Genomic DNA, 25,174 nt, shown 5'->3' with positions numbered 1-25,174 from the left:
CCACACTGATCTTCATAACTTTACATTTAGAGCTGTCATATCTTATGATGCATACCCAACAGGAAGACTACAGTGGTCATTTAAGATCATATGGAATGCCCCATGTAATGAGATGGTGATTTATGAACCTTTACTCACACACCTGCCCAGCTGATCAAGATATTTAGCATGTGCTCAGTTGGGACATGGACACACACATGCACATGCATGCACACACACACATACACACACACACACACACACACACACACACACACACACACACACAAAGACTGCAACAAATCATACATATACCAACAAGTGATTTTTTTTTTACCTTTTAACTTTTATCAAACACAAATGCACATCAGCTCAGTGATGCTGTCGGTCATTATAACCCTCCCACAGTCCTGTGCTTCAAATCACCTCAGTATGGGGCTCCATCTTAATAGACAATGTGGAAGAGAACCTTATATTGAGCTCTCAAATATTAAAATATGTGCACACACAGAGACAAACCTTCTCAAGGACACCAAACAAAGTTTCCAAACACTCATAAATATAATGCATCAGGTACCAAACACAAAGACAAATAAAAGTGAAAATGTCTCCCTTTAATACACCAGCATCATTTGTCATTCAGCAGTCCAGAAGTACAAAAAGCAGTAGTCATTTTGCAGTTTTAGAATGTACTGTAGCACACAAATACCAATCAGAAACAGTTCAGTACAAAATGTATTGTTCATCCAAAAAACAAAACACTAAACCGCATCAAAATCTCTAATATACATAATGACAGAACATTTGGTGAAAACATAAAATCTATATAATAAACATAAACCAGTTTCCTTTACCTGCATGCAAACAGGTGTTTAGGATCTGCGAGGCTGTCTGTGTGCCGCAGCAGCTGGTGACAGCTCATACACACAGGCTGCGTTCGGTCACGTGCCCCAGGCAGGAACACAAAGAGAGAATGGTTCGATCATGGGATTATTTATTAAAAAAAACAGAAAGACTCACTGTAGATAGGACTATGGTAGATAAATACACATTTGCAAACATGCCAAATAACTGAGGGCTGTTTATTTTATTTTTTTTACGACTAGTAGGATCAGCAACAGTGAGTTAGGCAATAAGGCAGCGCTAAAGAGACTGTGTATATATAATACTGTGGGGTATATGTTGACATTGAGGAGATGGGGAAAGCAAGAGGCAGAAATATGGTGGGAAGGCAGGGGAGGAAGGCAGAGAGAGACAGGCAGAGAGACAGGCAGAGAGAGACAGGCAGGGAGACAGCAAGAGAGAGAGAGAGAGAGTACTTGGCTGATCAGCCATGTGTTTATCAGTGCATTAATATGTATGAAGGTGCACCATGGCTGATGAAGGTTCTACAGAGAGCAGAACCATTGCGTGCTACCAGCCCACAAACACACATAGAGAAGAGTATATACTGAACCAGGGGACTTCCTGCAGAATGCACAGGCAGTCTGAACAACTAGATTAGGCTTTACTAAGGTCTTTTTTTTTTTTTTTCCCAGAATCAATGCTGGTGACAGTGCACTGCCTGTGAACAAAGGCTCCTCATTTGCAGCCTGGGCTCCCTGGTGCACACACTTCCATGAGGATATGGGCAGGGGGACAGGAGAAACCAACAGAGTTGCTGCTGCAGCAATGAAAAGTTCTACACCTGCACTCCGAACACCTAATGCAGTCCAGGTGAGCTAGCAGCCCTGGGGCAGTGGTCTTCTGCTGCTGTCAGGAATCATTTACAGGTTTCAGTGGACAAACTCCCATGGGGCAACATGCTCTGGACCTGCATGTGAACACACACACACAAACACATACACACAAATCCTCTTTAATCCACTGGGTTCTATTTGTGTGTGATTTATAGGAAATAAATTTTGCAAAAGATATTGTAAGCAAAATATAACCAATCCCTTCCTCATAAAGCCTCTCCTGTTAGACTGGTATAAAATATGACAAGGGCTCTCCATATTAAAACATGACAGTGCTACTGTTCTTAGTAACGCTTGGCTCCATAATGGGCATGGTTACAACTCTATAAACACAACACACTTGGCAGTGTCAGGCCCTAATAAAACAAGGCAACCTATAAGGTGGATAGATATGGGTTTCTAATGCACTCTGTCCTACATAGCAACTCTGTGTGGTTCTGAATGACCTCCCCAGGCTACTTGTTTACCACTTATCGCTTCAATGCCAATTAACAGTGAGTGTGAATGTAGGACCCCCATTCGCTTGGCAGGGGGTGGATACAGACAGACCAAAAGCAATTAATCCCAGTCAGACTCTTTTCTTAACACAATTTGTTGCTCCACTGAATGCACTCGTAATGTCTGATTCTGCTTTGTGTGTGTGTGTCTTTGTACTTACCAGCAGAGCATGTGCATCCAACACTCTGCTCATTGCAGACAATCATTTCCCACCAATCAGCTCTCTTAAGATTAAGAGCTTTCCAACAACGTGTTGTTAATGTGTCACCGTGGCAACAATGACTGCATTAAATCACACCCCATCCCTTAATCAATAACCACTGCATAAACAAAGCAAAAAAATAGATCAAAGCCAAACAAGATAAAACACATAAGTTCTAATCACGGTGCACTGAAAGATCCTGTGAGGGTTCCACTGGAGGAGTGGCATATATTGATCCTGAAAAGCACTTTATGATGAATGCCACAGATACCTGCTGAGTGTGATGATACTGTCATGGCTGGGATGTCTGCGCTCATAAACCTAAAGGCTCATAAAGGGGAGAGCAAAAGAGTAGCTAAAATGCTGCTTGGGTTTATGTGCTGTCTTTGGGTTTAAACGGTCCACTTTAGCACCTGTGAACCAGCCACTAAATGGCTGTGATAGCACCTGCTCCAACCCCTGCACTACTTTGACATGCGCTTTGCTTCAACTCCTTCCCATGCTGCTTTTGACTACTGTGCTGCTTTGACTCCCACACCACTTTGACCCCCACATTGCTTCATCACCTACGCTGCTTCAGGACCTGCTCTGCTCCAGAACCTGCTCTGCTTCAGGACCAGCTCTGCTTTTATTCCAGTGCTGCTTCGATGCCTGTGCTGCTTCATGACCTTAACAGGCAGAATCTTCCAGGCTTATCTTTGTTCATGCCTGGGATTTATCTGGATAGATTTTCAAAAGGTTTGGCTTCGGTTCTCCCTACCCCTAGCCTTGACTTCAAGATAAGCTCTTTTGCATGTTTTCTTAAAACAGACACTGCACAGGAAGAAATTTTAATTAAAAAATGTTTAAGTTTTAATGATGGTCTCCTAATCAGTGTTAAATGTTGCCAAGTAGTTTCAAATACTACCAAAATGGTTTAAAAATGGTCCTCTCCTTACATTACCCCTTACTTCCAAAGACAGATATGTGAAGCACACCGAGGAGAATTTAGGTACTCACCAAATTGACAGATGTATCTGTTGCGAATCTTGCAGCGTTGGTCGTTCCAATTGAAAGCACTGGATGCTTGCAACTCTACACAATTCCCAAAGCTCATGTCAGAGAGAGAGAAGAGGGACACCCAATGGTCAAACACTAACACTACAGCTCCTTGGTATTATGGCCAATATAACCCAGTGTCTTAACCTTAGTCAATTACAACATATCTTCAAATTTCATCGTGTTGCAGCATCTCACCCATGATTGTCTGGCTGTCCAAAAGCAAAGCTAGTGAATGAAGGAGCCTCCCCTGTGTCCCAGCGGAATGAGTCTTTCACAAGTTTATAAGTCAGACCTGATTTATGAAGAAACAAGAACGCGTAGTTATTTAGGGCTCTAAACAAACGTTCAGATGAGCAAAAACCTTTGAAAAGGACAAAAGTATTCTATGGAGACTGTGAAAAGTGACCAAATAAAGTAGAGAATGCTGTATTGAACTGTGCTTTTACATTCTCATACATTGCTCTGAAATTCCCTTGCTGGTGGCTTTATTAAAAAGATCTGAAAAAAACTGCTCTGTTTCCTTACAATTTGATTCAAGCTAACTTCACCTGAGAATGTTTCACTTCTGCTTAGGAACATAAATATCTTTGCAAAGGAATGCCATACATGCAACTTGGACTGCTACTGTTTCTTTATGTATTTATTTATTTATTTACTCTCTCACATAACCTTAAGCAGATTAACACCAAAATGATTAACAGTTAGATATTAGATATTATTAGTTAGATATAATTCACACAAAACCTAAATGCTCAGCTGTTCAGCTAAAGTATGCTCACCTATCCAAAAGTTGCGGGTGTCAAAGTCAGGGTCGGTGACGTCATTGGAGCTCTCCAGCTGACTGAGGTAAAAGGCCATGATGTCCTGGACCTTCTGATTGGACACCTGAGCAAGAATGCCTCCTTTTTCCTGCAAGCAAAAACATACTTCCAGCCTTCATGTGTGTCAGAGAAAGCCCCTAATGCCTATTTCAGAGGGCTGACATAAACTAAGTGTACTGACACACATGCACACACACACACACACACACAGGAAATGTAAGTGTAGAGTCACAGGCATATGGACGATAAGATCCATCTGTTTGTAATCTTTCTCACCTGACAGCGCAGCTTGGCTGTGTAGTATGTCTCAGCTTCGGAGGATACCATAAAGCATTTGCCATCTATCTGCATGTCACAGTTATGGTAGGGAAAGCTCAGCTTCTCTACAGAACAGCAACAGAGGAGGCGTAAGCAAACAGCCTTCAAAGGCGAGGATTCATTCTGGCTCAGAGTTAAACTGGGAGAGGATCTGGTTGGCGCAGGAGGGATCAGTGAACGGGGGCAAATTAGAATACGGTCTCAGCCAAGGTGATAGTCAATGGCTTAGCAAATGAGCAAAGCCCCCAGTGAGAAATAACGGCAGGACGGCGTGACTGTTGGAGTGCTCACCTGCGCACTGAGCTCCGCCGTAACCCGCGTGACATAGGCAGGAGCACTCCTCACGCCTGTACCTCCCGTGCACACACCGCACGCTGCAGCGCACTGCAACACAAGTACAGGCCAGCGTCACCAAAAGATCACTCAGGCCCAAGGACGGAGGGGGGGTGGGGGGTGGCACACTCGCATGGACAGACAGACAAGGGTGGCCCCAGATGCTGCAAACCAGGACGGTCACCTTGGCAAAAGCGGCCTGTGAATGAGGGTGCGCAGTAACACTGGCATGAGGAGACATTCAGCTGCCCGTGTGGGCTGCAGCTCATCCGGCATGGGTTCCGTGGGGTCTCTGAAACCCCACACACACAAAACAGGGACGACGAGAAGAATCCAAAGCCAAGCACAGAAAAAGATGGGGTCTACCTTAAATGATGACAGGCTTCTTTATTACTAAACAAAATAAAAGAAACATTCTCCAAAGGCACCTAAAATGCAAGTTAAGAGTTATTTAACATTGCAATAAGTGAAGTAATAAGTCCTATTAATTATAAAGGCTGGGTGAACTTCATTAACTATAAATACCATGAAATAAATAGTCCATCTAATCCAATGATACCAAGACATTCTTATCTCAAAATGAATAAAGGCTGAACAAAAAGCATGAACAAAGATTATACTGACTAAAGACAACAAATTTTATAATGGCAGTTAAGGACAATTTTTATGAATAGAAGCTCAAGGAGGATAATGCAGGTTTAAATGTATCTAATGTACATTTTTCTTTCTTTTTGCTGAGCCTAGCATTGAATATTTTTGAACAAATTGAAATTTTGACTAAGCATTTTATGGTAGCCCACCACCTATTGGTCAGGAGCCTGCAGTGGGATCCACAGTGCTCTCACCACACAAGCCGCCGACGTGGTCCCAGAGGCGCAAGCAACCAGACATGGAGGAAGTACAGAGTGAACAGTAAGCTCCTGCTTTATAGGGTGCCACACGCCTGCCATTCACCTCCCAGTTTCCCCTGTACACGAAGAGCAAGAGGTCTGAGCCAGCTGCTTGTTTACCAAGACTATAACCAACCACCAGTGCTCAGCCTGAGCTGCTTCCAGACTTCAGTGCTACATACAAAGGTGATTTTTTGAGAAAAAAGGTCAGACGCTAAGATGGTGATGAAACGCAAGGTTTCAAGATACAAACGATTTATTTAAGTGCATAAATACATGGTTACACATGAATGGAGCAACAGCATGTGCACATGACATGACAAAATCACACATGGCAAACTGTAAACTCTCTTACCCAGGGGAGTATGCACAGATAAATAAGTCCCAGAGCCCTGCTCCAGTCCCACACACATGCAGGGCACAGCCCATGTGATTTGAGGTAGCCCACACCAGCTGATACCCAGGAAGACATAAGACATATTATGTTGTAATAGTTGTCAACACTCAGCAAAATCTTAGACTATCAGTTATATTTGTTAAGAAAATCTGCTGTTTGGTTTCTTCTGCTGTCCAAATCGGACAACTTACTTGCGTGTAATGCGTGCAGGTGCGATTGTTCCTGCACTGACCACTCTGGTAGTTGTAATCCTGACCCTCTTGGAACCAAGAGTTGATGATGTCAGTGTAGGAAGTGGCCCCGTGCGGAGACTGCTGGATGTTCCACCCAGCATGCTCCATCCTTTCTATTGATCCAACACCATCCTTTAAGCAAGTCTCTGCTCTTTGCTGAGCCAGCACTGCTAGCGTCTCACTCCACTCCTGAAACAAATGACAGATAAAAACAATTCACATACCCAGCAGAACACTTTAAATCATTTCTATAAAGAAATGCAACTACTGAGCCTTCACATTACTCAGTATTTGCAGGATGTATACAAGTGTTCCCCAAAAAGCCTAGGTTTGATGAAAAGGGATCACTAACTGCAACTAGGTTATTAAGAGGTTCTAAACTCTTTCCAGGGGGCAGGGGCCTTTGGGACAGCCTAAGTGGCTGGTGTGCACACAAGAATCTGGTAAGGCCTCATGGGTGAGGGTATAACACACATTTCATCTAACTGCCCCTTATGAGGAAGGCAGAGAAGGAACACATTTCATCTGCTACAGTGTGCAGCAACATGCACAGATTGGTCTCCAGATACATCTGGAAAGCTTAAATAAATCTAACATTGGGCTTTGTCAAAACACATAAAAGGCTGCAAGGTGACAATAGCTGGCTAATAAGACAAGTTTTCATCAATTCTGCAATGCCTAGATTAACTACACTGGGGAACAGCAGCCAAGCTAAGATAAGGTACAACAGCTGTGCTTTAAAAGTAAATTTGGTTGTAAGGAATAAATAACAAAATGATGTGGTAAGTGTCTGTATGAAATCTAGCCTCTTTGAGATTGTTCAAAACTGTAGATTCCGTTAGATAAATCAAACACTCAAACCCTTCTTATATTAGCTCACAGATGGTGATCTATGCTTCATGAAGAGCAACACTGAACTGTAAACTGAGGATGAACGTGAGGAGCCAAGAGGTGAGGGATTCCTCTTCTTGAGCTGAGGGGATCACAAGAGAGGTGGTGAAACTGGAGATGCTTGTGGTAAAGAACGACGGTGGTCAGGATGAGGCTACTGGGAACTATATCACAAGAGCAAATCTAAGATTGAACAGCTCAGGAGGAACATGTGATGAACAAACAGCAAACTTTGTATGATTTGGACAGCAGGACTCCTGGTTCCCCTACAGCTGCTGTCAGATCAATAGCCAGAACCTTTGAATGACAGGAAGTGTATGCTTCCACAAGGATCACATTATGCAATTTATGCTCACTGGCATATGACTTCTCCCCCTTTATCTTACTTCTTTACTTCATAACCTTATTCTAGTAAAGCCACAGGATGTGCCCATTTCTAAGTAATCCGCTTGACCTGATCTCCCCCTCTGACCCCCTCTGACAGCAGAGTGTCTATGTGGTCAAAAATACGACACGGTTGGGAAGTAGCAGCTACGCTTGGGCAGTACCACGTTCCCATGGTAATGGCTGTCACCACTCCAGAACCTAGCGTGAAATCAAGGGATGTTTCTGCAGATGTGGTTTCACAGCGGGCCCCCCAAGAAAGGGTCCCATTTCAGCCAACCCAAGATACAGACTGTGGAAGGCAGGGAGTGGAGAGAGGTGGAGAATACAGTTGGTGCTTACTGGCACAAATCAGCAGCCAAGTCATCCGAGCCATCCTGTTCCCACCCACGCTACAGAGAGAGCTATAGAGTGAGAGGAAACTCCTTTAGTGGCAGCCTGCCCCATCCTGCCATGTCTTTCCACACTGCCTCTCTGTGAAGTGTAGCGATACTGCCAGCTCTCGGGCACCCCACAGGCATCCTCAACAGAGACAGACCTCCTTACGGACCGACAGCGTGCATTTAGTTCTGCTCACAGTGGGAGAAAACACCTGCCTGTGTGTTAACAAATTAACAATCTATTTCCTACTCAAAGATATCGATACCAGACCAACGCATCTGACGTCTACTGTAGATGATAACGGGTGAATAAACACATTCTTTCCAAAAATAAATTGCATCTAAATGGACTGGTAGATAACTCAAAATTATTTTTAAACTGTTAACATAGTTTCTCCCGCACAATAAATAAGAGAGGCTGACTGTGGAAGCAAGAGTGTGGCTGAGCGTCATCTGCGGGACAGAGTGACTGTCAGGGTAAATCAGCGGCTAATTGACATTGGGTGCACCTGCGCCTAATCATGCGTAGCCTGCTTAAATGCTGGTTTTTCTTTCAGTTGACTGATTCCAGAGAGGACTCCCTCAGCAACGAGTGAGCTTATTTCCTGTATCAGATGACACACGGTCCAAGAAGTTATATACGATGGTGTCACATGGTTTATTTCTCTGGTTTTGTTTGTATTCCTGGTTCAGTAATAAATACTGCTCGCTCATACAATACTGCCCCTGTCCCTTCTTCCTGCGCAGCCAGTGCTACACTGATGATCTAAGAAATAACCAATTTGCAATTTAGCATGTTGCTGTACAAACCATTCCTTTATTATTATATAGTACAAATACACTGCATTGTAACAGGTAACATTTCTGTGATGTTGCAGACTAATTAGAAGTGATTGGTCCCTCTGGCCTTTTAAGTGAGTCAAACTCTGATATCCCCTTTAGAAAAGATTAACTACAATGTCACTTCACATGTCAGAATCTAAAAAAAGAAAATTTAATAAAACTGTTGTTTGATTAACTAGCTTGCCATATATGACATTATTTAAATATTAACTTTTCCACACTTTGTTTTTTAAGACTTATACAATAAGAATTGTTGCAAATTTCATGAAGATTTTTTTAATAATCTCAAGTATTCAGCCCCTTTACTTTGTAGAAGCACTTTGGCAATGATTACAGATTGGAGGTTTATTGGGTTTGCTTCAACCACTTTTGCCTTTGTGGATTAAGCTATTTTCTCCCATTCTTCCTCATAGATGCTTTCAAGGTCCTCTCACTACCTTCAGATTTAAAGATTTTCAAAGGGATTAACGTCTGACCTTTGCCTGAGCCACTCAAGGACCTGACCTCCATGGACCTGACTTGTGCAGCACCAATTTGTCTGTATGTTTCAGGACAGAGTCATGTACAATAGATGTACAAACCACCACCTCAGTCTGAGGTCATCTGCACTCTGGAACGTTTTTACAAACCTCTGTATTTGGCTCAGATCACCATTTCTTCTGTCCTTTTCAGCCGTCCAGTCCCTGCCACTGAGAAGCATACCCACATCATCTACCATCACCAGGATTTGCCTTATGGATAATATTAGGAATGAGTGGTACCTGGTGACAAAACACTTGCTAATCAGTCCAAGAAGTTTGTCTTCATGCTCTCAGGATCCTCTTTACATGCCATATGGCAAATTCTACGCAGGCTGTCAGATCCCTCAAGATTGCTAACCAGCTAGTCACTCGACCATATAATTGATGGACTACTGCAGAGATGGATGTCCTTCTGGCAGGTTCTTACATCTCTTGCATGGGCTCCATGATGCTCGGGCTTGCCGCTGGGTTCTTAGAGACCCCTGTGACCTCCCTCCCATTCTTGCCTAAAAGATGTGGTGATTCCAGCTTCCCTCATTTTACAGTGATGGAGCCTACCATGCTTCTGATAACTTTCAATGCTTCAGAAATTTTTAATTTTTTGATAATCTTCCGTAGATCTATCCCTTGACACAAGTCTTCTTCAGAAGTCTATAGGTTTCTTTGCAATTCAGGGCTTGTTATTTGGTCTGAGATACACTGTGAACTATGGGACCTTATTTAGGCAGGTCTCTGCCTTTCTAAATCAGGTCTAATTAATTGAATTTGCCACAGATGGATTGCAGTCAAGATCCAGAGACATCTCAAGGATGATTAAAGGAAACAGGATGCAAATGAGCTTAGTTTGGAGGGTCATACCAAATGGTGCAAATGTAAATTAGATATGTAAATTAGATATTTCATGGAGTTTTTTATACATTTGCAAAAATTCCTAAATTCCTTTTTAGGTCTAAGCTACACATGGAGAGGAACACAGAGAAGGACACACAACAAAGTCCCTTCTCTCTTTCAATATTCCATTTCCCACTCCAGGCAGATCTGAGGAAATAGCCTCGCGTTCATTATTTCTCAACTGAAGTTTGAAAGCGTAATCTTCCTCCTTACAAATACCCTCACTCTCTTCCATTCTCTCTCTATCTCTCTCTCACAAGCGCACACACTCACCTATATATGTACGTGTGTGTGTGTGTGTGTGTGTATGTATATATATATATATATGTATGTATGTGTATGTATGTGTGTGTGTGTGTGTGTGTATACAAATACACACTGCCCTCAACTCTTCTTTTCTCATTACACACTCCATCATTCCAAATGCTCTCAGTCTCCATTCACTTCAAGCACTATAAGAGGGGTCACTGGGAAAAAAAGGACCATCATTTGAGAAACTTTATGAAATTAGGGAATCTTATCTCTCTATGAAAGGAAGGCTTAGAGCTCCAGTGTGAGGCTCTAATCTCTTTACAGCCACAGACAGTCTGACTGCGCTTATGGATTCCTGCACAAATATTCCCGAACGATAATCACAAAGCTACCTCAGTCCAAAGCCTTTTCAAATTTATCACTAAAGCACTTTAATATCCCTCTTCAACTCCCCGGAAACTCCTTTGTGAGGCTTCGAAGAAATTACCTGAAATGCTGCAGGCTTGAATACAAAATGGAGACTGATGACGACACATCCACCACCTCATTATGCGTTATGATCCGTGCAAAGACTCAAACATGAAATACCAAGTGAAATTCAATGTGCTTGTGATGATATCATTATGTCTTATGCATGACACATCTATGCATTTGACTTTCTGAAAGGCTTTTCCTGTGTATGACTTTGTCTTTATTAAAGAAGACAGCAAGAGAAAAGTTATGCATCTACATTTGACAGTGATCTATTGACCAATAACAGTGAGTGTGTTCTTGAAAGGTGACATTTTGTTAACTGTTCCCTCTGTAACAAATGTAATTAAATCAAGCTGATTTAAGACATTGGCAATGTGACTGTGCAAAAAGGCACAGCTATTATCACTTTGGCACTGCAGAACATTAGAAATTAATGGTCCATTGAGTCTTCCACAGAGCTTGACAGTAAGGCATGCAAATAAAAATGCAACAGTCCTTGCTGGTGAATGGAGCAGATGTGGTTCATATACTATAGCTCAGCCTGTTGACATGAGCTGCCCACAAGGACTCAGTCACGGTGCTGGTCGTTTGTATTAACTCTGGCAAGCCCTTTCAGCCTGCAGAGGTCCATAAAGGCAGATCCACTGCAAAGGCTGAAATAGTGGAGAGTCTTCAGGATTAGCACTCCAGCCCACCCTTGCTACAACACCTGTGCTTATAGTTTCACTGTGCCTGTGCTAGCTGCCCACTGTGTAACACAGCACTGTTTATGATATAACTGTCTCAACACGAGATATGTATCACAAAAGGGGAACTTGTTGGATCAATTGCATTTTGAAATAAGAATAGCCTCTAAATGACCCCATCGCCTTTGGTGTCACATTACAAATGCCTACTAGGTGTTTCCAAAACGATCTGCTTCTCTCAGGAGTAACTGGAAATTTGTAGTGACAATAAGAATTCAAGGTCCTTCTTTTATAACTAACTGTGTTGTTTAAGCAGGTGATTAGTTTACAAACCGCATCCGACTCAGAGTTTGGCTGCTTCTTGGGAGGCCAGGGTGGGTAGACACTAACCACTTCAGGGGTCTCTGTGGCATGATTCATTAACCCACTGCCCTAATGACAAGGTTTGGCAGCAGCCCAAAAATTGAGGCAGGGGGAAAGAGATCATGGGAAAGAGAAGGGAGGAGTATGCCTGCCTGAGCTCTGGTTCAGGTGGGCTCAGTGCTGAATGGTTTTGTAAGGTGCTACAGTGACAAACTGTGAATGCACCATCAGAAAGCATCACACCAGAATGGTGTGAGCGCAGGTTTGAGAGCTAGCCCTCAGCTTTGTCTACCATGTGCACATGGCAAAAATATGTGGAGCTTAAATTAGCAAAAAAAATTAGTCAGTCAAACATAACAAAAGTTAACCAATGAAGAATAAACATCACCACCCAAATTATTAGAATGAAAAAAAGAAAAAAGGTTAACCTGAAATCCATGGAGGTTTAAAGAAACATTTTGGCAAATGAGGTCCTCAAAGGCTTACACATATATATATATATATATATATAACCTAGTACTTTAGATTCAAAAACAATTTTGGAAGAAAAATTCATGCAGTGGGGTGACCTTGAATTCTTCATTTTAGGATTTCATATTAGGCGAATTGTGCCAATGTAACAGTACATTAACAAAACCCTAACAAACAAAAGCAAACTTACCATTTTCTGCATGTTTGCAGCCATGGGGTTGACCCCACTGCGCAGTCTATTGTGTTGTGTAACAATTTGAAAATGCTCCTTCACGCCAAACCCTACAGAATAAAAGAAAACCCGCAATTATTCTACTCTCTTGGAGAGATCTCCATGGCGACCAAAGACACGTCGGAGGTGTGCAGGGTCAGGGTCAAATAGTTTGTGATGATGACAATTTTGATGAAAAAGTGCAGCCTGCAATCAGTGGAAAATTGCTTACATTAAACTGACGAACCTGTCGATGAACTACACTACTACGTTTATTATACTTAAATAGTTAGATATTAATAATTTTTATTTGTAATCTTCACTCGTTAACATATAAGCACATACACAGCTAAAAATGTGAGTTGTTTTATTTATGCTGTTAAAAATTAAATATTGTAGATTGAACAAGAAAAAACATTATTTTAGGTTTTCTCTTACTAGGCTATGCAGACAAACGACAAAACTGACGGAAATTAATTAGGGACTGGAAAAGGTAGCAGCAATCCAATATTTTAATAAAACAGCTCAGGTTAAAAATGCGTTTGAAGTTAGAATTCAAATGTTAAAAATTACTATCAGGCAGCAGGAACTGTGAAGTAGAATACTTTAGCACGAGGAAATCCATAGGCCTGTAAAAGCAAATTAAACATTTTGGCGAAACATCGCACCCAGTTGTGTGGTTGGCCTGTTGTAGTTAGGCTTTCTTCAGATGGAAATAGAGACAATATATATACTACAAAGGTTTTTTTCCCCTTTAAATGAAAGTACTCTTTATACATAATTACGTTTAGTGACTGAAGGTTTTTTTTTCTGTAACAGAACGGCTACATTTATAAGTACGCTAATTTCAACTCTGTTAAGACATAGCGAAACAAGGTTTTATTTCTTACTTTAAAAAAACTCTGTCTGATTAGGATGATAGCTTAGTCATTAAAGTTATCATACCACAGTCTGTGTCACAGATTCATTTCCAACACATGTTTATTGTTTTCCAACTCCGTTCTGATAAAACAAGCGCGTAAACCTTACCCTTTGCAGGTGGGTCCATGCTCACCCGTTTCGCGTTAAGTGTCCGGCTTGCATTAGTGTTAAGAACGGGGAGAATAATTATTATTATCGAGGTTAAACACGGGTCGACTTTCGAAGTTCTCATGACTATATATCTTAACCGTTCCGAAGAAATAGCACTTCAGCATAAAGTGTGACTACAGTTATCTCCCTCCCTCTCCCGTTTCCCAGCCCCCTCGCTCTTTCAACTTTAACAACGGTTAATTTCCATAGTTTCAGTCAACAGTTCATTCCTATTCGCAAAGTTCTTCATTGTGATGGTGCAATAGTAACATGAGGTAACATAAACATACTTTATTGTTGGTCTCCTCATTTGTTAAGGATATAGGCTACGCTGTGCTTTTTCACTAAAACTCAGTGATGACCTTATACTTCATTCACTGTAAACAGAGAGGAAGAAATATGTAATAAGCTTAATACAGTTTGGTCACAGTTTGGTCACAGTCCATTAAATCATTCGAGTTGAGAACACTTCAATAATATTAATCCCATACAGAAAGCAGAAAATATTTGCCAGCTTTGAGTGAAAATTACATGTCAGGACATTATGCGTTTGTAGGAAAGTGATATTAGTGAGAAAGTAGATATCGGTCCAGTCAAAATTGTGGATTATTTTTATACATGTTCAGCTACAGATGTCTTAGTGCCCAAGAATGTTCAAGCCAATTTACAGTGATCGTAGGGTTAAGGGTTTGACAGGGTTAAGGGTTAAGGGTTTGGAAGTATCTGACCTACTAGTTCCTTCTGCGTTATGTTTAATTTGCATTATCAATATCTCTGCACCCAGTGTCCTTGATTCATTTAGGAAACTGATGAATGTGAAGTGAAACAATTTTAGTACTTAAAAGTTCCAACACATCCAAACCTTTTTGTTCAGCAAAAAACTTGCATGAAATTGTATGAAGACAATGCATCTGGACAGATGACAAAAGAGGTTTCTGAGACATGCACATCAAATCCAATGTAAAATGCTTTAAGGAACAGCAAGTAAATATGGTTGTCTGAGCATCTCAATATAATATTTCAGAGCTAGCCTGATTTGCACCTTGAAGTGAGAGCCAAAGCTCTTATTCTGAAATCATATACAAAGAAGATCTCTTTGACATCACAGGAAGTCTTTCCTTTTGATTAATAGGTTGAATTATGCTTTTAAGATAAAATTACATGGCTCTTCCCAATAATTAGTTCGGATACACGTCTTCTGCGGGATTGATGATTTTGTATGAAGGGACAACAGCAACTTTTAGTTCTTGAGGCTTCCAGCATGAGTTCCAACATGGCTCCTGAAGAGAAAGGGATCCAGGAGGATCCTCTACTAACAACTCCGCTCTGGATCTTATTACAGCAGGAACCAAATGTCAGGTTTTATTACTGTTATAAATAATATGCATTCCTAAACAAATGCACTACTGTTGTCAATTATGTCACATGTAATGGATCACTCATTATACAATATTGGTCAAAAACAAATTACAAATAAATGGAGAAGGCACAAATAAAGTGTTAAAACGTCTCATAACCCTTTTTCAACATCAGATCAGTAAAATCAGTTTGCATAACACCTACCATGGCTGAGAAAAGACCTCCCTGCAGAGGGCAGACTTTTCACACTGGGGCTTAACTTGCTCAGGTGGTCAGACTCATTGCATTCTTGTTTCTGAAGGCCAAAGTTCAAGGAAGTAATCTGTGTGAATGAGTAAAATACCAGCCACGCCAGGACCCCCCACTGCCACATTGTTTTACATAGACATAATTTTCTTCCACACCTAAAGAGGCTGCACAGATAATAATGAGAATTTTATTCCAGAATCAAATTATGTTTTCTGTGAAATATATTACCTTGAAGAATCGCACAGTTACGTCCTTACAACATTGCAGTTGAACCAGACCTACAGCAAGAAGCGAAGCTGATCGCACATCTCACGGAAAGTTCTCGAATTGCGAACTCTGCTTACCGCACGGGTGCAGAAAAAAAAAGGTGACATGTTATTTCGCCCATTAAAAGAGATCCATTATACTCATACATGCTGAGATGTTGACAAACGGATTTTATATTTCTTCAAGTTAACAAATAGGCTCCAGAACTGAGCGGCTTTTATGGGGATAGAATCTGGCATGTGCTTTCCAAAAAAAAAAAAAAAAAAAAAAAAAAAAAAGGAAAAGAAGAAAAACATTAGCCTACGTTGCTGGGTTATAAAAATGTACCCTCAAGAAGGCCATCTCATTCTGATTGCTCTTAAAGCAGGCCCAAGCTCTCTGTATCGCGCTACGTTTATAGAGTTTCATGTTTTCGTTGAATTTTTAAAGTAGCGCTAAAAGCTGTCGACGTGTATCAAGATTCCACATTTTCTGATATATGATTCTGGCGGGTAGTCCTCAGCTTCGTGTCGTTTTTATTAGGAAAATGAAGCGTCCTTACATTGCGCTGCTGATAATATGTATCTGTCAGGCTCGCGATAGCCATGGTCAGGTGAGTGGACCTGGTGAGTTTTTAACAATTTGAAAAAAAGCTTCGCATTTTCGGTTTAGTAGGCATGTCAAGGCTGAAAGACCTAGGTGTTTATTCTGACGTTATTCTGTTTATTTTTGACGTTGTTCTAATTGGTCATTTTTGTAAAATACACAAACCAATCTCGAGTAAATAAATAGGTACTACTAGTAGCAGCATCAGTAGTTCATGTATTAATGCTTAGAAATCAACGACTGAATTGAAACACGAATTTACAAAATATAATATACTGACTAATATATTGACAACCAACAATATACAATATATGTGTGAATGAGTTACACTTTACATACACACATAAAATCTCTGAGGCAACTTGAACAAAAGTTCTAAATAAATAGAAAATATTAAAACCCATCTTATAATGTAAATGCATTCATGGGTCTTGTTATATTAATTATTGTTTTTATTCAGTTTTTATCAATGGAATATTAAGTTTATGGCTGTGGTTCGTCTTGATGTCTCTTTTCTGGAAGGCTGATTCTACAGAAAAATAAAACTATATGGGTATTCCCCGTTTAGAATTAAGAAATGTATGTTTGTTGGTGTGAAAAAGATTGTTCCTGATTACATCAAAACATAAAACTATACATTTGCTTGTGAAGACTGAACAAAGAAGCAAATGAACAGAAATATATTTCATACATGAAGATTCAATGATGTTTTGGCAGGCAAAATGTTTGCACAGATTAGGTGGTTAGGGGTCAAAGCCATGTACCTAACTTCATTCGTTTTGTGTGTGTGTGTGTGTGTGTGTGTACGTGAGAGAGAGAGAGAGAGAGAGAGAGAGAGAGAAAGAAAGTCAGGAGGAAGAGAAAGATGTAGTCAGCTAATCACTGTTATTTTCTACAGAAGTCTACACATGCTAAATGCATTATGACATCCACTGGCCTCAGATTACAATCATCTACTGAGTTTAGGAAGCTCTAGAAAGGCATGAAGGAACTGTAAGTGACTTCAGTTTTTCGTATTTGCAAGATGAGCTTTAGGAAATCCAATGTAAGGAATGTGCCCTCATATTTCTCTAGGGGCTGTGAAATCTTGGAACCTGATCGTGATTTTTGTCTTTCCAACTAGCCACATCTAATTCTAACTGGTCAACAAATGCATAATGATAGGTATGCTCTTATACAAACACCAAGTACTATTTCAATTGCCATGCTAATCTGTTGTGCTATCCTACAAATGTATCAGAGCCAAGTAAGTGTAAGTATGATGTTGTGCTGAAGGTCTAAAAAAGAGTATTGCCTAAATGCAAAAGTCTCTCACACTACTCCTGGCTACTGATGTTCCTCCACTCGCGGCACCGTAATCAACTAACTAGCTGTTTTCACAAGATGATCAAATATTTATTTTGCTTGCATAAAGCCTGTAAGTTGAAAACACTAATTGGGTTTGGGCTTTTTTTAAACATGAAAGAAGAAAAAAAGAAACAGGATTTAAGAAAAAAACATGGTAAACTTCCCCTCGGTGGCAGCCATTGAGAGGCAAGGAACCTTTTATGTTTGATTGGCTTGAAGGTTTCATGAAGAGGTCAATATTGACCTGTTCTACCTTAAATTACAGATTATCAGGGAAATAACATTTCCTTTTACATTACTGTGATGCAGCTGTATTCCAAGAGTGTAGTTCCAAGAACATTTGAAGTTGGCATCATCTATATCTCCCCCCGGAAAAAAAAAACTAATTATGCTTCTTACGTAATGTTATGTAATGTAGAAATATTTAAGACAATCTTGAAAGCATTCTGGACTTTACAGGTGCTCTGGTAAATCACTGCTGGTCCAGGGGAAACAAGTCCATGCCAGTCCTCCTTAAAGAATGTTGTAGCCTGCTAGAGACTGGCAGTTTAACATGGTCCTGACTGGTTCCAGCTTTGCAAAATCATTTATAGTCTCACATTCAGATAACTGGACATTGCAGTTAAAAGATAATTCAGGGAGGATTTAAAGCATAGTGTAGAACAAAGACTGCCTTCCAAGATCAGGACTGCCCACCTTTCTTTAAGCGTTTAGATTTCCTCCTTCTCTCCAAGCATGTTAAAGCCCTCATACACTCTGTTCATTCACCCTGTGAGTACAATTCAACCTTTCACTGCTTTGAGTTTCTACCTCCATTTACAGAGCAGCACCTCTTACAGGTGACGTCATGCATGTCAGTGAGGCAAAACACTGCATCTTTCACAACTGGGCAAGTTCCATAGAATGAAACACACAAGTTTTCCCCAGTTTTGTTATTGTCAAGTACAAGAACAAGACTAAGTGACACCAATCACGCATATCTGTAATTATAGGTGGAACTATGAGTGTTTTGAGGAGGTTTTTTTTCCTTTCTTTCTTATTAAATGCGACACCATGGCTAAAAATAATATCAGAAATTAAATGAAGAAATAGCTTTAACAGTTGTTGCTCATCAAATGGGGAAAAGAAATTCAAACTTCCTAATTCATCTGACAAACCTTCTATTTCATTAAGTCTACATTTTGGAAGGTTTTGGGAATTCGGGAATATGATGCTCCAAGACCCATTCCCTGTGTGTTATTCAACAGTGTCTATTTCTGCAGGAATGTCCTGGTACGCAGGAGCTGCAGAGTTCCCTCCGTCAAGCTCACAAACTACTGTCGGCACACGAGGCCTCGTACCTGCAAAGCCTCCGCTCTCTGAGGAAGAAGCTGAGCTCACTGCAGAGTGGTGCCACCCACGGCTCAGCCAGGCCCAGCAACGGTAGGGGCTGCCCATGGTTAGCAGCAGCAGGAGCAAACAGTCCAGTGGGGTGTGATGTGGAGGGGGTGGCGCTCCAAACACAGTGCGAGCGTCATCATGCGCTGCGTGTACACTTGCTCTGCACAAACACAGTCTTTGCCTTTGCACAGGTACCTGTACAAAACTGGAGGCTCCCATCAACGGCAGAAAGCTGGGAAAGGTTCTGCTGCCGGGTCATGAGGTTCACTTCCTGTGTGACCTGGGCTATGAGCTTGTGGGCTCTGAGACTCGGCAGTGTAAGGAGTCTCTCACCTGGAGCGGCCAGCAGCCAGTCTGCAAGGGTGTGTTGTAATACAAAATAGTATCACATACATTGCATGTCCCTCACATGTAGGCAGCCTAATGCAGGCTAAACACCCCATTATGTATCCATATGTTATACAAGGTGAACCTAAAATAAAAGAAAAATACAAGATACTATTATAGGCGACTATTCCCACCTCCCGCCTCCTCTCTCTCTCTGTTCCCCACTTCACCTCACCACTCTTCTCTCACTCTGTCAACACCCTCCACCTCCCCTATCATTCTTTCACCCACCTCCCCCTACTCTCTTAATCTGCTGCCAAATCCCCCTCTTCTCTCACTCTGTCGCCCACCTCCTCCTCTCTCACTCTGTCGCCCACCTCCCCCTACTCTCTTAATCTGCTGCCGACATCCCCCTCTTCTCTCACTCTGTCACCCACCTCCTCCTCTCTCACTCTGTCGCCCACCTCCCCCTACTCTCTTAATCTGCTGCCAACATCCCCCTCCTCTCTCACTCTGTCGCCCACCTCCTCCTCTCTCACTCTGTCGCCCACCTCCTCCTCTCTCACTCTGTCGCCCACCTCCTCCTCTCTCTCTCTGTCGCCCACCTCCTCCTCTCTCTCTCTGTCGCCCACCTCCTCCTCTCTCACTCTGTCGCCCACCTCCTCCTCTCTCACTCTGTCGCCCACCTCCTCCTCTCTCACTCTGTCGCCCACCTCCTCCTCTCTCACTCTGTCGCCCACCTCCTCCTCTCTCTCTCTGTCGCCCACCTCCTCCTCTCTGTCACCCACCTCCCCATCCTGACACTTCGGCACCCTCATCACTCATCTTTTATCTGCTTTACCCATCACCCTACCTTCCCACTCTGCATGATCATTGTTTTTCTCTGTCTGAACTACTGTTTTACACCCCCATTTCTCCTTCAGGAAAATGAGTTTTCAATTTCACATGCATTTCAGCACGACTGAGTTGTGCTTGGCTTTTATACTTTAGGGTCCATCTCAATAGAATGTTTCACTTTGGCCCCTTACATTGTTTCACAGACCATTTAATTCTAGACAGCAAGCCAACATTTTGATTAGGCTTGACAAACGCTCCATCAGCAGCAGAGAAAGCTTTCTCTGAAACCACAGAGCATTGAGCATACTTAATCTTTGCATCAATAGTATAACGTTACACAGACATTTTCATTTTGGAGCTCACAGATGCTCTTTTTTTACAGAGCATGTTTGCATCTGGTTGGTTTTGGATTAATAGCTGAATCTCTCACTTTTTTCAGAATTAAATGAGTGTGCTTCCTCACCCTGTGCCAATGCGGGAACATGCACAGATGAGGTGAATGGATTCACATGTGCATGTGCCAAAGGTTGGGCTGGGCCCACCTGCCAATCCCCAACACCTACATGTACGTATATTCAGATGCTTGAAGAACCACTGCATTACATTTTATGTTAGTTCTGTCAGAACAACAGCAAAAATAAATAAATCAGGTTTTTTTTTTCTTGTTTGTTTTAAAGTAAACTGCAGCGAGAGAGACTGCATTTTGACTGTTCACTCCTAAAACTGTTCATAGTGCCACTGGAATATACACAGGTTTGCACACCGTGACCCACTGTACTGGGTCAAAAGGTTTTGATGAGACCCGATTTTAAACCAACTGATATGTAATCTGCAATCCACTGTTGCTAACTCTGTGGCTTATCTTCACCGCCAGCCTTACACAGAGCGAAGCTGTTTTCCTTTCAATTCCCTGATTCCCGATCTTCACATGCGCCATATGTGCATATATCAGTGCTGTGTATGCCACTGACAGCCCGCTGAATATAAACGTCTGCGTGCTCCCCTTCCGGACACCTCGCTCTCTTCCTCCAGTTTTTCTCACCATGACCAACATCTCAGCCGGAGCCGCGGCCACCACCTCGGATCCCGCAGCAAGTCCGTCTCGGTCCGTGCGACCATCCAAGTGCAGCCAGGTACAGAGCACCACCCACTGCACCTGTGAGGCAGGATACACCATTTCAGGCCAGGACACCAGCATCTGCACGGGTGAGGGCTATGCAGTAGATGGAGGAAATTAGAGCAAAACATCCCAGGCACTTGCATAGTTTGGGGGAAATGATGTTCTGTTTGCTCAGCAACAGAGAGCGCAAGATGCTTTTTAACTCCATGTGCATGTCCTTTTCGTATTTTTCAGACATTGATGAGTGTGAAGTGTTCCATAATGGACAGGCAGGCCGCTTGTGTTTGCACGCCTGTGTTAACACTCCTGGTGGCTATCGTTGCACGTGCCCCTCTGGCTACAACGTGACCCATGATGGCCGAAGCTGCAAAGGTGAGTCCCTGCGGACCGGAAATCTTTTTCCAGCCTTCGACCACAAGCATGCCGCTGTTAGCATCTCTGTGTCAGGTTATATGGAGTAGGATAAGGCCTGGATCCTTCCCACCCCCATCCCATTGTTCTTACTCATAGACATTGATGAATGCGCCACTCGGCAGAACAACTGCACCCGTGATCAACTGTGTGTTAACACTTATGGAAGCTTTCAGTGTGTTAAAGTTGAGTGCCCACGCTTCCGAGATGCAACTTACGTCAAGACCTCCCCCACGTAAGTATACGTTGTCACACATGTCAATGAAGGGCTCTCTGGTTGTCGGGTCCCTGTTTAAAAAGACTTCAAATGTGTTAGCATGCCAAATACTGCATACTTGATTAGCATAAAATGCAGTGATGATGAAGGTTTGAACAGATTTGAAACATTCATGCTACAATGTAACGGCTGTTTATGCTGCCGGTTGGCATGGTGCCAGGCGCTGTGAGCGGAACCCGTGCCCTGTGGACAATAAGGCCTGCCCACAGGCACCCAATGCCATCTCACACCACCACATGTCTGTGGTGTCCAACCTGTCGGCGCCGCGTGTTATGTTCCGGGTGTCGGCGGTGCGGGTGATGGGCGACGCTCTTCGTTTCGCGCTGCTCGGGGGACGCGCCCGCCGCCACTTTGCTGTGCAGCGCTCAGACCGGCAGACAGGCGAGCTCCTGCTGGTAAGCCCCGTGCAGGGTCCCGCCGTTCTCGATGTGGAGGTGGAAATGAGCGAGCTGGAAAGGAGGGCACTGCTGGGCCGTTACATCACCAAGATAACGGTCTTCGTCTCACAGTACGAGTTCTAGCCGGAGCTAACTTCCCGAGGGGTAAGGGGTGACAGAAGCATTAATGCATGCTTCCTGTATCAATGATTACAAGAATGTTTAGAAGACATATGATTGGACATTTCTTCTGTTCTTCTCAAATGGAAAACATTGTGTTCCACATACAGTTAGACTTCTAGCTTATATATGTCAAAGCATGTGTATTTATAAATGCTACACCAAAATTTCTAAACTTTCTTTTCTCCATCTACATTAGACTTTTGCCATTGTGGCAGGTCTCTGGCCCATACTCAAGTTTTCCTGTCATATGTGTAACCAAATAAAATGATGTTGCTTTGTGAGGAAAGCAACTCCAGTGGGTATTTAACCAGTGCCACCCAGCCATGGAAGGCTCTTGGTATAGCTGGGCCTCAGACATGAATCCCAGCAGCCCGGTCCATCTCTTCCCAGGAACAGATGGCACCATGTGGGATGTGGCGCAGTCGTATAAGCAGTATGTACAACTCTCGCTGAAAATAATATTGTGTGAGAGGAACCCTGACCCTGGGTTCTGTAGCACAGAGCATAAAAAACGAGCATTGGTATAGTTTGGCTGGATGTTCTCACTGACTGTATCTGCCTGAGCTTCATGACTGTATAGTTTGGCTGGATGTTCTCACTGACTGTATCTGCCATGAGCTTCAGTCACTGCTGCCAGCATTGAAATGAAAAAGAAGAGCTCTGTGAAAACATGTAAAATTGCAATGAACCTAGAAAAACAAACATTTGACAACTTTAGGTGAGGGTTGTGCTTTCTTAGATTACCAGTACATTTTCAACAAAAGGTCAATTTTAGAGGTAATTACACTTATCAAACCAAGCTGAACATTCGATTGCTTCAAATGTCAGTAATTATTGTATTACTATTGTATTATTGTATTACTGTAGTTGTATTACGCTTTTTGGTGTTATTTATTTTAAAGCATTATTTTCCTCTGTTCCTCAAAGTATGATTCTGAAAAAAATTCACAATAATAATCACCCAAATAAAGGTAACATTTTCTGTAACCTTAACAACGGCTGTTTTTAACGTGACTTTTTGATAAAGTCTGCTTAAAAACTCTGCGGGCACTCCTCGACTGGGAGAGAGCCTGAGCAGGTTCTGGGGAAGATATTAGGCACTGCACAAAGCGCTGCTTTTCTAGCCGTGAGGCAGCAAGCAGAGCCCTCAGTCAAAGAGGTACTGTGCTCATGTGTCCTGCCACTTACTGTGTATTTATACAGGGGACAGGGTTAAAGCTGCAGAGCTCTCTGGTATATTTAGATATCCAGTGAGATGTGATAAATCGTAGCCGTGTGTGGTACACATCCACTGCCCTCTCGCAGTAAATGTGTGTATGCGAAAGAGCGAATGCATTTACATGACGGAGACGTCCTGACCCAAAATAGCAAGATGTCTGAGGGAGGAGGTAAAAATGTTTCACTCCAGTGTCACATAACATCCCATAAAATACCCATCTGCCAAAGCCCATCCCCTCTGACCCATACCAAGCCGAACGGGAAAAGCAGAAAAGAAAATGAAGCGATATGAAATAAAAGGACAATAGAGAAACAAAACAAGGAGGTTCTGTATAAACTGCTCAGCCTTCCTGATGGAGAAAGCAGTATCCAGCAGGCAGTGTGCCCAGTGTGCATGTAGCTACGCGACAGAGATCTTTATGGAGTGCTGCATGATAAAGCGTGTGTATGTGTGTGTGTGTGTCTGGAAGGCACTAAATCGTAACAGGAGAAGGACATAGAGGGACAGCGTGTAAGAAAACCTGATGGCTGAAGCTTCAGACACTCTGGAGAGACTGAATAGGGATGCACACCATCTCTCTCATCATTTTTTTGTTTCTGCAGAGGGCCTCCTATTTTTCGGCTGTCAAAGCTGCCTGTCAATGCTGAAAGGTTCCTTCCCCCCGCATTCACGCCATCTATCTCGCAATCTGGCTACATCTCTTGGCCACCCTATACTGATATGCAGGAGAGAGAGGGGGGGGGAAGGGCCTGTATTTGCCTCGCTATAGTGAGAATAGAATGCAAACTCAATGGCAGCTGGTCCCCCATTCTCCTTTCCTAAGATGTCAATCAAAAAAAAAAAGAAAGAAGCACTGACAACAAGTGTGAGTGTGGAAGGCCATGCGTGTCAGTGCCACAGTACTACCTTTCTGATAACTGATAAATAAACAAGTACATGTTAAGGAATTATTGGAATTTTTATAGAACATACTTGCTAGTTCTGAACCACAATTTTCAAATAACTTATATTTGCATTTTTAGTCACAGTGGTCAAAACTGTTAGGGAAGTTAAAACTGAATCATCTGCCGAGGTTTAACCAGAAGGGCTTGCATCTCCCTGTTCCTCTTCCATAGGCCCCATCTCTCTGTGCTGACCAGCCTAACATGAGATAGACCCCAGAGCAAAAGAAAGAGGCCCAGAGTGTCTGCCCTGTCCCACTAACCTGGATCTGATAGTAATCCAACACTCCTCTTCCCACAATGTGAAGGGAAACTTGGCACAGCCGTGCTTCCCCTGCCACACAGCGCCGACCTCAAAGCCGATGATCTGATCCAATCAGGTGCTCTTATGCCGCTGGATCCGATT

At 42.4% G+C, this 25,174-nt stretch overlaps 2 protein-coding genes across 4 annotated transcripts; one reads left to right on the top strand and one right to left on the bottom strand.

Annotated features, from left to right (window-relative positions):
- Positions 1-607: 607 nt before the first annotated feature.
- LOC113570860 (C-type lectin domain family 18 member A-like) lies at positions 608-13,995 on the bottom strand. Of its 3 annotated transcripts, none has more exons than XM_026999540.2 (12): positions 13,848-13,995; positions 12,798-12,889; positions 6,410-6,640; positions 6,177-6,274; positions 5,777-5,898; positions 5,116-5,223; positions 4,890-4,982; positions 4,557-4,663; positions 4,239-4,368; positions 3,655-3,751; positions 3,418-3,509; positions 608-1,792 (listed from the first exon to the last, which is right to left on the bottom strand). In XM_026999540.2, exons 1-12 carry the CDS (start codon positions 13,969-13,971, stop codon positions 1,755-1,757), a joined length of 1,332 nt encoding a protein of 443 aa, XP_026855341.2. In that variant the 5' UTR covers positions 13,972-13,995; the 3' UTR covers positions 608-1,754. The 3 variants fall into 3 exon arrangements, with proteins under 3 accessions (XP_026855341.2, XP_026855340.2, XP_026855339.2); XM_026999539.2 differs by having other exon boundaries at positions 3,418-3,492; XM_026999538.2 differs by lacking the exon at positions 608-1,792 and having other exon boundaries at positions 3,350-3,509.
- A 2,138-nt stretch (positions 13,996-16,133) lies between these two features.
- LOC113570861 (fibulin-7) lies at positions 16,134-23,514 on the top strand. The gene is made up of 8 exons (XM_026999541.2): positions 16,134-16,356; positions 18,959-19,118; positions 19,268-19,438; positions 20,680-20,805; positions 21,273-21,446; positions 21,595-21,732; positions 21,871-22,006; positions 22,209-23,514. The coding sequence occupies exons 1-8, from the start codon at positions 16,243-16,245 to the stop codon at positions 22,567-22,569; spliced, it is 1,380 nt and encodes a 459-aa protein (XP_026855342.2). The 5' UTR covers positions 16,134-16,242; the 3' UTR covers positions 22,570-23,514.
- Positions 23,515-25,174: the final 1,660 nt, after the last annotated feature.

Source organism: Electrophorus electricus, chromosome 4 (assembly GCF_013358815.1).
Source record: "Electrophorus electricus isolate fEleEle1 chromosome 4, fEleEle1.pri, whole genome shotgun sequence".
Lineage (NCBI taxonomy): Eukaryota > Metazoa > Chordata > Actinopteri > Gymnotiformes > Gymnotidae > Electrophorus > Electrophorus electricus.
The sequence above is the reverse complement of the archived record's forward strand: the minus strand, read 5'-3'. Positions and strand labels throughout refer to the sequence as shown.

What these genes read in the sequence shown, in the direction of transcription:
- LOC113570860 (XM_026999538.2), bottom strand. Translation starts at nt 13,971, where the DNA reads ATGAGAACTTCGAAAGTCGACCCGTGTTTAACCTCGATAATAATAATT. An exon ending in CACAGGCCGCTTTTGCCAAG is followed by an intron (nt 4,983 to 5,115) that starts GTGACCGTCCTG and finishes CTTGTGTTGCAG; the next exon opens with TGCGCTGCAGCGTGCGGTGT. An exon ending in GGACAGCCAGACAATCATGG is followed by an intron (nt 3,510 to 3,654) that starts GTGAGATGCTGC and finishes CTCTGACATGAG; the next exon opens with CTTTGGGAATTGTGTAGAGT.
- LOC113570861 (XM_026999541.2), top strand. Translation starts at nt 16,243, where the DNA reads ATGATTCTGGCGGGTAGTCCTCAGCTTCGTGTCGTTTTTATTAGGAAA. An exon ending in CTCAGCCAGGCCCAGCAACG is followed by an intron (nt 19,119 to 19,267) that starts GTAGGGGCTGCC and finishes GCCTTTGCACAG; the next exon opens with GTACCTGTACAAAACTGGAG. An exon ending in TGATGGCCGAAGCTGCAAAG is followed by an intron (nt 21,733 to 21,870) that starts GTGAGTCCCTGC and finishes TCTTACTCATAG; the next exon opens with ACATTGATGAATGCGCCACT.